Source organism: Balaenoptera musculus, chromosome 12 (genome assembly GCF_009873245.2).
Source record: "Balaenoptera musculus isolate JJ_BM4_2016_0621 chromosome 12, mBalMus1.pri.v3, whole genome shotgun sequence".
In the NCBI taxonomy this organism is placed as follows: Eukaryota; Metazoa; Chordata; class Mammalia; order Artiodactyla; family Balaenopteridae; genus Balaenoptera; species Balaenoptera musculus.
In genome coordinates this window covers 14,512,262-14,526,308 of record NC_045796.1, presented here as the reverse complement: position 1 = coordinate 14,526,308, position 14,047 = coordinate 14,512,262, and the positions used below count along the sequence as shown (strand labels likewise).

The following is a 14,047-nucleotide window of genomic DNA, read 5'->3' as shown; positions in this document are numbered from 1 at the left end:
ACATATATACAATGGAATATTACTCAGCCATAAGTTGAGTTATTTGTAGTGAGGTGGATGGACCTAGAAGTGAGTCAGAGAGAGAAAAACAAATACCATATGCTAACGCATATATATGGAATCTAAAAAAAAAAAAAATGGTACTGATGAACCTAGTTGCAGGGCAGGAATAAAGAGGGAGACATAGAGAATGGACTTGAGGACACGGGGTGGGAGGGGGAAGCTGGGGCGAAGTGAGAGTAGCATCAACATATATACACAACCGAATGTAAAATAGTTAGCTAGTGGGAAGCAGCAGCATAGCACAGGGAGATCAGCTCGGTGCTTTGTGTCCACCTAGAGGGGTGGGATAGGGAGGGTGGGAGGGAGGCTGAAGAGGAAGGGGACATGGGGACATATATATGCATATGGCTGATTCACTTTGTTGTACAACAGACACTAACACAGTACCGTGAAGCAATTATACTCCAGTAAAGATCTGTTTAAAAACAACAACAACAACAACAAACACAGTATGGTATAGCATAATAATAGACATATAGATCAATGGAATGGAACTGAGCTTCCAGAAATAAACTCATGCATTTACAGCCAATAAAAAAAAAAAAATGACATGATGCCTGGGATTCACTGTAAAATCTTTACAAAGAAAAGAAATAATGCAGGCAAGTATTTCAAAATCTTGATAATTATTAAATCTGATGATCAGTAGAGAAGGATTCTCTACTTACAAGTGTGTTTGAAAACTCATAAATTCAAATTTATAAAAACAGGTGAAAAAAACCTAATAGTTAGAAAAACTCTATAAATCACATAATCAGAGAAATTTGTTAACAAATGCAGCATTTTTCCATACTGAATCCTCAATTCTCAGGACCCGCAAATTTCTTTGGTGTGCGCAATGAAATTGTGTAGCCGCGCCTGTCAGCCACCTGGACAAGTTACCTGACAGTCTTTCAGCGCGTTCTGAACTGAAGCCTGATCTCCAGTTCGCTGTTGTTGCTTTAGTCTGTTTTCCTGGGTTTCAAACCAAGTTTTCAGACATTGTACGTTATTTTCATATTCTGACCAAGATTCCAGTAAGCCTTCCAACAGCTGAATCTGAACAAACATAATGAAATGAAATTTGCAATTTTATTTTAGAATCAAATTACTGGCAGGTCACTATTTCCTCCAGATTAAGAATTCTTAAAAGACAGTCCATTGTATATATGATTAAAAATGAATGTTAAAAAGTATAAATCAATGACCATTATTGGTAAACAAGTAAAGAACTTAAGTCAACTTGAGGCAAAGGAAAAAGACATTAAGAGGCATCTTTAATAAACTAAAACAATATGAAATATTCAAAGAGCAGTGGGTACATAGACAGAATAATGAACAGGGCTGAAGAGCTGTTAGAACCTTCAGGGGCCAGTCTCTTCAGAAGCACTTGTGTGCCCAGTGTAGCCGTACTATTCGTGGAATGAGTTTTCTTTACAGAGTGTACCCGTTCTTGGCGTTTTCATGAAACACGGACAGCAGAGAACACTTGGCTCACCTTCTCAGTGACTACACCCTGCAGGATTTGCCAGCTTTTATTCATTGCTCCAAGTTGCTCAGCAAAATCAGTCTTATCGCTGCGTTTACTTTCCACGTCCTGACTGCTGATTTGTAGCACAGACTGGTTCACAAAATCGACCGTCAGCTGTTTACAGTTAATGTCGATCTTAAAACCCTAAAAAGGGAAAGGCGAAAATAAGAAAACAACCTTATATGTATACATGTCTTATATTTTACCAGGAGTTGGAAAGCCTTAAGTAACCTTAAGATTAATATTATCACTTGTGTGACTTAGTCCAAACGGCACAATCGGTACGTATTAATATAACCCATTATCTTCAGAAGTTGAATATATATAATATATGAATATACTGAATATAAATTGAATTTATACATTTTGAATGTATAAATATATTGAATTTGAGTTTGTAAAGATTTGAATTTATAGATATATTGAATATAAATCTTTTTTAGGTAGGAAAGTAGAATTGGACAAATTGTGTAATCTCACTATAAAATATTTACAAATTATAGTATTTATTTTTATGATTTCTTAAAATGACACAAAATCTTATTCAAAATTATTCCTAATACTGGACAACTTTCCTATGCGTATAACTAGGGAAGCAGTTTTCTTACTATAGTAGACCTACCTGGTCACTATATATGAAACATATACTTTCAGACCTGATTTCCATAACTTGAGTTTTTGAGTTTCTTCAAATAAAACAGTCCTAAAATATGCAAAGCTAAAAACAAACAAACAAAAATGTTTAATTACCTTATATTTCTGAAGGTATTCATGAATTGCCTTGTAACCGATGGAGTTTTTAATACTTTCTTCATCCATTTGAATAACATTTTCCATGAGAGAAATCCAAGCCATGACTTCAGAAATGGCATGGCGAGAAGGCAGCTTATCCATTTGGAGCTGCCCATGTCAGAGACAGAAGAAGTCGCAAGTGTTAAAATTCAAACTCGATTTCTGTTAACCTAAAACTCTATTAATTCCTACTAAAGTACCAACAGAGATAACACTTCTTAATGACATTTTTGGATATTAACCTTGTTAGAAGCTTGAAATTAAACATCAGGCAAACATTGAACAATAATAGTCCTCTTATGTTCACTTGACATCGAATACTATAAACATTGCATAAACACTACCTAATTAATCAAAACACCAGCAGGAAGAAAATATTATTCTTATTTTATAGCTAGTTTTATGAGTATAAAAAAACGTAACTACAAAACATTCAACAGATGTATTTTATTAATTATCTTGTAAAATCTCTGTGTATTATGACACAGGAATGTTACCACCACACTACAAACTATCATTTTCTAGATTTTTGGCGCTCTCATATTTATTCCAAAGAGCATAGCCAATTTCCTCAGTCTTTCACTAAAACATACTTAGAATCCTGAATCTTCCTTAACATATCATACATTTATGCAAATGCTTGTAATGACTGAGAGGAACAAAAGCAATCATTTAAAATATTTATGGACTTCTATGTGGGCAGAAAGATATACAAGTTAATGTGAGATGTTTCCTGCCCTCTAGAAGTGTACAGCTGCTGATTAGAAGGGATAAGACATTTATATGAAACACATCTTTACACCTTGTACACAGTGATGAATGCCAAAGAGAGATAAAGATAAAATATCTGGGAGTTTCAGGGGAGAGAAGCATAATTTCCAGATAAGAGAGCTACTTACTTCTCTTCCCCTAGTTCTCTTCACTTGTTGAATGTCAGCTCTATTGTAGGTAAGGTTATAGGTCTTTTACATATATTATTATTATTAAATCTTCATAACTACTCACTTTATGAGACAGGTATAGTTACCCATATTTTATTTATGAGAAAACAAAGAATTTAAACATGGACAGACAAGGATTCTAAAACACACACACACACACGATAAAGAAGCCCTTGGAAGACAGGGAATTTATAGATAGGGCATTTGTAGAACCGTTCACTATTTTTTTTTTTCTTAATGGGAGTATAGTTGATTTACAATGTTGTGTTACTTTCTGTTGAACAGCAAAGTGACTCAGTTATACATATCCATATATCCACTCTTTTTTAGACTCTTTTCCCATATAGGTCATTACAGAGTACTGAGTACAGTTTCCTGTGCTATACAGTAGGTCCTTATTAGTTATCTATTTTATATATAATAGTGTTAATATGCAATACAATGGAAGCCATAAAAGACGAGATGTCCAAGACAAAGTTGATTTAAATTTGTGAGCAAAAGCAGATCCATGTACTTTTCCATCTAATACTGCTTACACCAATTATGACCAATTAAACCGATGATTATTTCTGTACCTGGTGGAGCTTTTCCTGTACGGTTGGAATATTTGTCAGCAGGTCAGTCCACTGGCCATCAATGTGTGATAGCTCAGAACGCAGGGCAGCTGTGTCCACTTTCTTTAGTCTAAGAAGCTGATTTCCAGTGCTCAGAACAGACGATTTCAAGGTAGATTTTGCATCCACCTCTTTGGAAAACTCCTAAAAGAAGCAGCAAGGCTCAAATCAGGATTAAGTAGCCAGACCCTTCATTTAAGGAAAGAGACTAATTTATTACATAAACAAGTTTTCTTTACATCTTGAAGGGGAGTGGTGATATTAAACACTCTGGAGGAAAACAAAAGCAACGCACCCTTGCCCCAAATGAAAGCCAACGTTACTTAAACACTACTTTAAAGAGGCAATGTTGAACCCTACCATTTTGCATAATTATTCAACACACAGAGTGAACATTGATAAATTCTCTATAGCTTGATTTACTAAGTACATCCATTGACAACTGATGTCCTTTTCACCTGTAAGTCAGGTCTGAAAACAGTAAAACTGAATCAAATGCTTTAGATTCTTGAGCTCACCAGAAAAGCGTTCAGATGATCACGGACCATTTCCAGTTCTTGAGGAACTGTCACAGATTGTTGAGTCCAAAATTCTAGCCTGTCTTTTGCAGACTGTAACCAGTGGATGAGATCTGCAGATTCACTTTGATATCTGTAAGGACAGTAATACGCCTATTAAGTAAACATCCAATTCCGACTTTGTGCTAACCCGTGTTAGTCACCAATGCTAATTTTAAAAGGAGACACAACAGATTTGGGAGAATAATGCCCTGGGTTGACACTCTCAAATTCCCTTCTCTTAATATTCATACCTTAAGCAAGTCAGTCTCTCTGAGTTTCAGCTTTCCCATCTCTAAGCTGCAAATAAAAATATCTTTCTCCTACTCCTTCACATTGAGGCTATTTAGAAAATATTTTATGATTGGGCTTCCCAGGTGGCACAGTGGTTAAGAATCTGCTTGTCAATGCAGGCGACACGGGTTTGAGCCCTAGTCCGGGAAGATCCCACATGCCACGGAGCAACTAAGCCTGTGTGCCACAACTACTGAGCCTGCGCTGTAGAGCCCGCGAGCCACAACTACTGAGCCCACGTGCCACAATTACTGAAGCCCACGTGCCCTAGAGCCCATGTTCTGCAACAAGGGAAGCCACCGCAGTGAGAAGCCTGCACACCGCAATGAAGAGTAGCCCCCGTTCACCACAATTAGAGAAACCCCCACACAGCAACGAAGACCCAATGCAGCCAAAAATAAACAAAATTAAAAAAAATAATAAATTTTTTTAAAAAGAAAATATTACATGATTGTTATTCAAAGTTCTTAGAAATAAAGGTGGCATAAAAATAAGGATTTCACTACATAAAATCAACCCCCCACCTCTCTTGAATACCTCTCATTGCTCTCAAGAAAAACTTTACCTTCTCAAAACAAACTTTCTCTTCTTTCTCTCCTTCTAAGATTTACTTGACCACTTGACTGTCAGTAGGCAGGGGAGACAACAGCTCAAAGGTAAGAGGTATTGCATAATTCCTGCCTCCCCGCCACATTTTTAAGTACATGTTTATACAATTATACAAGAATCCAACTGGAAGCTTTGTGCTTGCCTTTATTTTCCAAACTCTGTGATAAGTTCCTAGAGGGACCACATCTTCGTCAACTCAGGCACCCAATAACCTTATAAATACTCTGCAGCACTAATTTAAAAATTTGCGAAAGAGTCACTGTATTACCTGGTCCAGTGTTTCAATATTGTTTCCAATCTGTGAAGTTCCTTAGACACTTTGTTGGTGTCATTTAACCAGTGTTCTCCAAGTTGATTTAGCTGGCTTTCTAGATCTGAGCAGCTAACAGATATCAGAAGTCGTTTCCCATCATCTAGTACCTGATATAATTTGGGCTGGTATTCATTAAGGCTGGATTTCAAATGCTAAAATGATTGAAAATACTGGGTCAAAAAGGTGAGATAATGCAATATTTCTCCCCTAAAGATTGTAAGTTCTCCATAATGTTACCATTACCTTTTAGTCAAATTTCAACTATTTGCACCCAAGTTTCATTAGAAGCTTTGAGACGCTTCATCTGTATCTAAGTATATAACTTTAGGTGCACTTAAAACCGTTGAAGTATAATTATTTCAAGAATAGTGTGACACCAACCCAAAGTACAAAATAATGCTTGGTGGAGGCTAAGTTTTCAAAAAGAGCTCTCTTTCAAAAATAAGAAAAAAAAAGGTTTTTCAGTGCTCTATTAAAAAACAACAAACTAATTCTTTCAGGATAGTGTGACTTCAGCATAACAAGCGGAAAACGCTTGATGGAGGCTAAATTTTCAAAAGCGGCTTTCATTAAAAAAAAAAACAAAGGACCTTTGTATGTTCTATTTCGAAACAAACACGTAAAGTAAAAGTACTTGATAAAATATTTGATTGCAAGTTTGTTTAGATCCTGTTAAAACCATGGGAAAGCTTCCAAAGGAAATGTGGCAACTTTTTACACCAAGTTGTCATTTAGACGCTGACCTGGTAGAGTGTTATCCGGTCGATAAGCCTGTCTTCGCTCTCCTCCACCAAACCCACACTCGGGATGCTGGTCTCCACCACCTCCAGCTGCCTGCTAAGCTCCCGGTGGTCCTCATCCAGATGGGACCATGTCTAGAAACACAGCATCAGTCTGTGAGCTAAATATCCTCATTAAGGAAGAGTAGTCCTATTTGTGTGCAAATATGCACCTGACAGTCTCTTTAAAGACAAGTCGGAGATGCCTGCATTGGGGGTTTGCTTTGGGAAGCGAAAGATAGCTTTGAAGCAAGTCATCAGATGGTGACCTTGAAAAGCACTGTGAACGGGCTTTCACTTCTGCAGCTAACTAGCTGTATGACGGGGCAAGTTACTACGTTTCTCTGACCTCCCTCATTTTCAACATTAAAAAAAATGGGGATAATAATATCTTGTCCATTGTGAGGATTAAATAGAATAACGTATGCAGCACATCTGGAACACAGCAGGCAGCTGATATTCACAGTTTCATCCTTTACCGCAGTGATGATGAACGAATGACTTAAGTGAAAGGGATGGGTGTGTTTACTTTCCAAAGTAAGTGAACTAAATACATTACATTTGTAAATTAAAAAACCCCACACAGACGTTTAAGAAATATGAATATATAGTATAGACATTCTACTAAGGAGAAATCCCAAATCACTTATTCTAAAATTATAATTTTTAGGGAATTCCCTGGCAGACCAGTGGTTAGGACTCTGTGTTTCCACTGAAGGGGGCACGGGTTCAATCCCTGGTCGGGGAACTAAGATCCCACAAGCTGCACAGCGCGGCCAAAAAAACTAAAAGAAAATTATGATTTTTATTCTATTTAAAATCGGAAAATCTTTTTTTAATCATGTGAAGTCTTTTTCAATCATGTATAGCAAAAGTCAGCAGTTTTTCAGTCTGACTATCGAGACCCCAAATATCGTCATGCCCAGTCTGAAACTGGTATTCATCTAGCTGAACTCACGGTAAGGCACAGCCTTTACCTAAATGTGGATAGGGAACACCAGGGGCACAGGCGACACACGATGCTGAGTCTGAGACACCGCCGAGGTCAGAGGAGGCAAATCGCAGGAACGAAGATGTCTTGCCTGAAGGGTCTACTGTGCAGTAGGGGGTGTGCTGTAGGGGAAGGGCAGCACCAGGGGCTCACCTCGAGAATGTACTCCAACTCCACACCCCTCTTGTGAGCCCCCTTGAGCACAGCCGAAGCCTGCGCCATCAGGTCTGTGTGGAACTGAGTTTCCCATAGGACCGCAAAGCTAATAACCTTCCTGAAGAGTGTTTCAGTCAAGATCATATGAGATTCCAGGCCCTGAAAGTATTCCTGCAATTTTTCAGATAGAAAGAGGTCAGCAACTCATTCATTTACTACCTTACAATAAAAATTGCTTCAAACCTGGAAGCTGATGGAACTTGGCTAATATATGGGTGATACTGGTCCTTCCCTGCTGGCCTCCACTTACCCAGGCACTCACCGCTTCCTGCAGAGACGGGGGTCGGGGGGGGGTTGGGATGGGGGTCCAGCCTCCTAACTGGCCTCTCCTGGCCCCCCCCCCCCCGACTCAAAGCACCTACACTGTGCTGTGCTGCAGATACTCTGTCCCCAAAACAGAGCCCTTCAGAAGCGAACAGCTGCTGAAACACTCGTCCGCCCTCTCCACTCCTCATCCAGGTACCATCTGGGTGGACACCTGCTTCCTCCACCACAGATACTGGCCTCCTTTGTCCCTGGGACACATGAGCGCCCGCTCCCCATCTTCAGCCTCTGCCTGCACTCTACTTCCTGCAATGTCCTCACTTGACACATTCATAATTTTTCTTCCTCCAGGGCTGGGCTTGAGCTCTACTCTTTTGTACTTAATGCTCATGGCCAAGCACAGCTGGACACACACCAATTGGCATTAATATTTTTAAATTTCCCTCGTAACATACCTACACACAGCAGAACTGCAGGCCTTGCACAACCCTACAAATGTGTTTTAAAATATTACTTTCTATACATAAAAATCCCCAGAAGATGGGGAGGTTATCCCATTTCCTGTTCCCAGCACCACGGATGAAACTAAAGGACCAGGAATCGTTACATCAGCTAACACTGAGTGTGTACTACATGCCAGGTGCCCTATAAACACTTCAGCAACTAACTCATTGAACCCCCATAACAACCCCATAAGATAGGTAGCTTTATTTCCCATTTTACAGACTCTGCGCTACTCAGTCTAATGCAACATGCCCAAGGTCACACAGAGCTCTCCCTCAGAAAATGGTCTGGTCAGGAGGAGCTAGAACCATTATTTTTAACTAACAATTATTATATCATAGAATCTTAAAGCTGGAAGAGAACTTGGAAGTCATTTAGCCCAACATTCACAGAAAGCTGATATTCCTATTACAACCCCGTCTCCCCCTGACAGCCTTGGATGGACTTCTCATGGCCAGGAGGGGGTCTGTTCAATGGCAGCCTACTCCTTTTAGAGTTCTTCATCTATTGAGCTTTATTTCTCTGTTATTTATACTCATTGATCCCAGTTTCCCCTCTGGAATAACTCAGGATGATATTTTATTGCTATGGTCAAAGATTTGAGAAAAACCAGCTGTGAACTTTAAAGCAATGTTTTCAAAGCCAAATGATAAGGCTTTAATAAATCACAAAGTTTTGGACAAGAACCTCTGGGAAAAATAGCAACAAGTACAATTCTCCAAGCACCACCCCCCCAAATCTACCTTTATAAGCCACCAAAGAGCTATGTAATGGTAGAATGTTAATCATCTGTAATCTTAGGGAATTTTTAAAGTTTCCTCATAAGAAATTTCCACTATCTGGGAGCTTGAGTCTCTGAACTGGCAAAACTGTTATTTTTGTAATATTACTAATAATGCAATCTGTGTGTGTGTCTGTGCATTAAACAGGCATTCCTTCACAAAGGAGCAGTGTGTAACCTGAACTTGGTTACGGTACACACTGATGGAACACTCTCAGGCCTCCCAAGTTTGGTTATATAGCAAAAGCACTTGCCGTCCCCAGGAGGAAACTCCTGAGGCCCACGGTAACCAGAGGAGCATGTACTTAAGGACCAGAAGAGCCAAGTGATGCATGTGACAGACATAAAGCCCATCCAGAGCTGAGTGGGCAGCTCTGCATTCCCAGAGCAGAGTGGGGAGTTCTCGGCCAGGACAAGGGAAAGCAGAGAGAACACCTAGGACCAGATGAACACATGGGCATGAGGGATGCAAAGGAAAAGGGCAGAGTTAAGAACGAAGCTGGGCTCCTTTGAAGAGAGCCCCTGGGTTTCCTGTCCACTGCAGTCTACGAAGGAGAAAGCCTGGCTGATATTGATCATTAAAAGTACTGGTATGGCTGGTATTCTTTGTTAACTTCCAAAATTATAGGAATATATACTCTCTCATTTTTCTGTGCTATTGAGTGCCAGTGGGCTTGAATATACATTTGTTGACCATTTTAAAGAGCAATTTATATGAGTGGAAACTCATAAATGATTGATAATGTTAGGTTTTACTAAATACATGTCAATGAGTGAGAATGTGCTTCCAAAACTACATTTTCTTTCTCTCTGTTTTTTGTTTTTTACCTTATGTTTGTCAAGTAGTTGTTGGATTTCTTCTTTGGAAGACACGATAATTTTCTGGTCTCCTGCCATCTTTTCGCGTCCGGTCTCCAGCAGGTCAGCCAGATCTTGCAGGGCCCTTTCGTACTGACTCTTGAGTGCAAGATTCTGGTTCAGACTGCCCCGCCGGGAGCCAATGGCCATCATCAGCTCATCGTACATGTCCTAAGAAACAGACAGATACTCACGCTCAATTCAAACCTACCACTTCATGAGGTACGTTTAACACCTGTGCTCACAGGATGTCAATAGCTTCCGTGGGGTTAAAATGCTGACAAATTGTTCTTGTGGCTGAAGGAAATGTCGTAGGAAATGTAGTTTAAATTTTTGTCATGCTCTCAAATTTTCTAATTTTAGAGTAACTGAAGAGAGCATCTTCAACATTTGTTCTGCTAAGTAATAATCAGATTTGGGACTATTCCTTAAATAAAGAGCTACAGAAACAGAGGAGTTTAATGTGAGCAGAAAGACTTTAAAACTTAAAAAGGCAATGTTTTTGCCAAATGTGGTGGGGTAAATAAATAACTATTTAAGCTGGAAAGACATTTTAGCGGACGATGATACACCAAATACAAAATTTATTTGAGCCATATGGACCTGATTAATGTATCATATTAAGGTTTAGCAGGCCAAAATGCCTCAATCTGGAAAAGTTCAACTTTAATGCCTATTTACAGCTATGACGCTTGACTCTTACACCTGACATTTAAGTACGTCGGAAAACTGTCTAAAAAGGACAGAGTCGGGGCCATGGGCTCATCACATGATGAAATGTTAGATAATGGAATGAGATAGTTGAAATAAAAATGTTCTTTTTAAAATAAGAGGTATTTTATTTTCTCAAAAGTAAGAACTTGTGACCCTGTATTGGACTCATACTATTAATCCTTCAATGGTTCTGTAATAAGGCGTGTGTGCAGAGAAAACCTGACACACGCGCATAGTTTTTCTTAATACAACTTAACTGTGTTGCCTTTCAGATGCTACACTTTGCTGGTTTACTATCCCAGTATCTTCCTACCAACCTGAGATCAGATTCTTGCCTAAGTGCCAGATTTAGAAAAACACTAATCCAAAGTGTTAATTCTCTATGCCTGAAAGATGCCAGGAAGTCTGTTTGGATTTCAGCCACCTTTAATTTTTTGTTGTTGTTCTGGAATTGAAACAATGTCTCTTTTCCACTCAAACATGTATGAAATATAAACTATAATTTTGAACTTGAGAAAATACACTTTCTAAAAGTATTAGCTTAAGTATTTTTTCCTTAAAATGTTTTTGGGTGTAGTACAATACAGGGTAGATAGCCTTTTTTTAACTTTTCTAGGTAGGATTGCCAGTTATTACATTTTCTACAGTAGAAAATAATATGCCACAACTAAACTATGCTATAATGCTTAGCCATTGGAATAAAAATAATGTCAAAAAAATCTTCGAAGCATGAGAATACAAGAAAATACAAGAAAAGAGTTAAAAAATTTGACACAAGGGTCCTCCAACAAATGCACACAGACTGCCCTGCAGTAAATCTCAAAATATGTCGAATTATTTTATTGTACTAAATATGATAAAAGTTTCAGAAAATGTTCTAAGAGTTACTTGGAAGAAAAATTGGGCCTAAATGACATGAATTTTATAGAGAAAGCCTGAAAAAATTGAGAAAATAATTTTTTCTTGACTTCCAGTTAGGATGTACCATTGAAGCTGAATGCCACTGGTAGAAAACTGTACCTGGAGTTTGGAGAGTTCTTGCACCCAAGGCTGCTCAACCTGCAGCTTATCACCACGCCTTTTCAACTCAGTGATTCCCGCATCCAATTCCTTTAGCCCATCTTCAGCTTGCTGTATTGCCTGTATAAGATTTATGACATTTTATTAAAACTCCCGTAAACAATTTGCCATGCAAAGTATGATTATCGTGTCTCCTTATTTGTTCCTCTCTTCTCCACCTAAAACATTTTCCATGCAACATAAAAATGATGGTCCTCTATTAAACAGAAAAGTGAAGAAGGCCCTTTATTATGCTACAGATCAGATATTTTAAAGGTAAGGAGGTTGGAAGGGCTTAGCATGGAGGGTTGGGAGAACAATGGCTTCCTTGAACAAATAAGGGAAACGGTGAATAGCACCCTGAAAAAGAAGCATGATTTTAGGACGTCTTTAGAAAAAGGTATTCGCCTAAGATGTTCTAGGGGATCGTGTTCTGGTTTTCTGAAATGCAGTTTTGAGCATCTTTGACGAGAGATGCAGTGAGGAAAGAGGAAACTATGTTACAGCATGGTCAGGGAGAGCTTACTCCGTTGTGAAATGGGAGGGCAAGCAATCAAGTATGAAAGTGACAGCTAGCGCTGAGCCTTGTCTTCCCAGGGTGAGGTCTACAGAAGCAGGACAAGACATCAACCTGGCCTTCAGGGAGCTTCCAGTCTGCTTAGGAAGCCTGAGTAAACAGAAGAAAAGGAAACAAGGTTGAATGCGGTTATGTACTAAGCTTGCTGCAGCTCATCCCTGTTAGAGGACTTTGGAGCAGGGAGACACCAGTGAATCCTGGAGCAGTCGAGGAAGGCTTTTGGAAGAAAAGCAACCTCAGCTGCCCTTGAAGGATGAAAAGAACATGGACTCCAAATGGCAGATGAAACACACGTGTCTTATTTTCTCTTTCCTGAGTCCCCACTACAACCACTGCCAATATTTTGTTTGCTTGTTTTCTGGTGTGTTTTTCCTTCATAAATCTACAAGGGCAAGGAAACAGGAAAGAGGGTAATAACAACAAAATTTTGCAAGCTGAAAATCAGAAGGATACATGGGAATTGACTTAGGAAATCTGAGAAAGCTGAATCCTAAGCTAGCAGGGTTTCTTTATCACCAAATTAAAGCAACAGGAGTCTCTGGAACCCTGGGCAACATGGGGCGGGTGCTAAATAAGGAGGGTTGGTGGAAAGCTGCTTAAAGAGCACCTCGATTCCCAGATCCCCTTCCTCATTCCACACTGGCTCTTCCCTTCCTTGGTGAAAGACTGATAGTTCATTTTCTGGAGAAGGTAAAACGGATGTCTCTGGACTGAGGGGCACCAGGCACAGTTGTGGGCTTGAGTCCTTGACTGAAAACAAGGGGATAAAGTGACAACACCCACTGAATGCTGAATGTGGAGCCCCTACGTCTCCTAGAGTGCTGAAGCCTTGTTTCTACTCTCCAGACAGAAGGGGGTGGGCGGGAGAATATGAAAAGACCAAAAGAAAAGACCTAAAAAATTTGACACAAGGATTCTCCAATAGCCCACACAGATCATCCTTCAATAAATCTCAAAATTGTCAAGCCCCATCCATTCATGAAGTTCCCATTCAGTCTCTCATCCTAAATGTGAATAGACAACAAAGCATTTCCATATATCTGAGAAAAGCCTCTAACATGAAAGATAGAAACCAAAATAAGCAAACAAATTAAAAGCAACCTGGAGGGAAATAGATTATACAGGAAAAACCAACAAATAAAAAACTCCCCCAAAGTCCCCCCAAAATCCTTTCAACCCCAAAATCACTAATATACCAGAGAGATTATAAAAGGCAATGCATCTATTTAAAAAAGAACAGGATACTACCAAAAAATGGATCATTTGCAGAACCAAAAAGAGCTCTGAGAAGATTAAATGCATGAGAGCAGAAATGTAGGAGTCAATAGAAAAGTTTAGAGTTGAAACTGAGGAAGTCTCCAGAAAGCAGAGCAAAAAGACAAAGAGAGAAATGTCCCTTGATAAGAAAGTTAGAGGACTGGACCAGAACATCCAACATCTGCCTAAAAGGAGTTTCAGAAAGGGAGACAGATAAAATAGAGGGATGAAAAATATTTAAATAACTCTTAGAAAATGTTCCAGAATAGGAAGATGAGAGCTGCCAGATCAAAAGAGCCCATTGAGCTCCCAGCCCAGTGGATGAAACAGACTATCCCCAAGGCATGTCACTGT

The 14,047-nt window shown here is 39.2% G+C and overlaps 1 protein-coding gene across 12 annotated transcripts in view; it reads right to left on the bottom strand.

The window, feature by feature from the left end:
* Window positions 1-14,047, bottom strand: part of SYNE1 (spectrin repeat containing nuclear envelope protein 1) — a 454,100-nt gene that overhangs the window by 108,678 nt on the left and 331,375 nt on the right. For all 12 annotated transcript variants that reach the window (XM_036871084.1, XM_036871085.1, XM_036871083.1 and 9 more), the window contains 10 exons: window positions 11,821-11,940; window positions 10,057-10,257; window positions 7,617-7,790; window positions 6,437-6,568; window positions 5,649-5,845; window positions 4,439-4,571; window positions 3,882-4,064; window positions 2,324-2,473; window positions 1,541-1,717; window positions 946-1,101 (listed from right to left, as the gene is read on the bottom strand). In XM_036871084.1, the coding sequence (XP_036726979.1) occupies window positions 946-1,101; window positions 1,541-1,717; window positions 2,324-2,473; window positions 3,882-4,064; window positions 4,439-4,571; window positions 5,649-5,845; window positions 6,437-6,568; window positions 7,617-7,790; window positions 10,057-10,257; window positions 11,821-11,940 (1,623 nt within the window). The remainder of the gene's footprint in view (window positions 1-945; window positions 1,102-1,540; window positions 1,718-2,323; window positions 2,474-3,881; window positions 4,065-4,438; window positions 4,572-5,648; window positions 5,846-6,436; window positions 6,569-7,616; window positions 7,791-10,056; window positions 10,258-11,820; window positions 11,941-14,047) is intronic.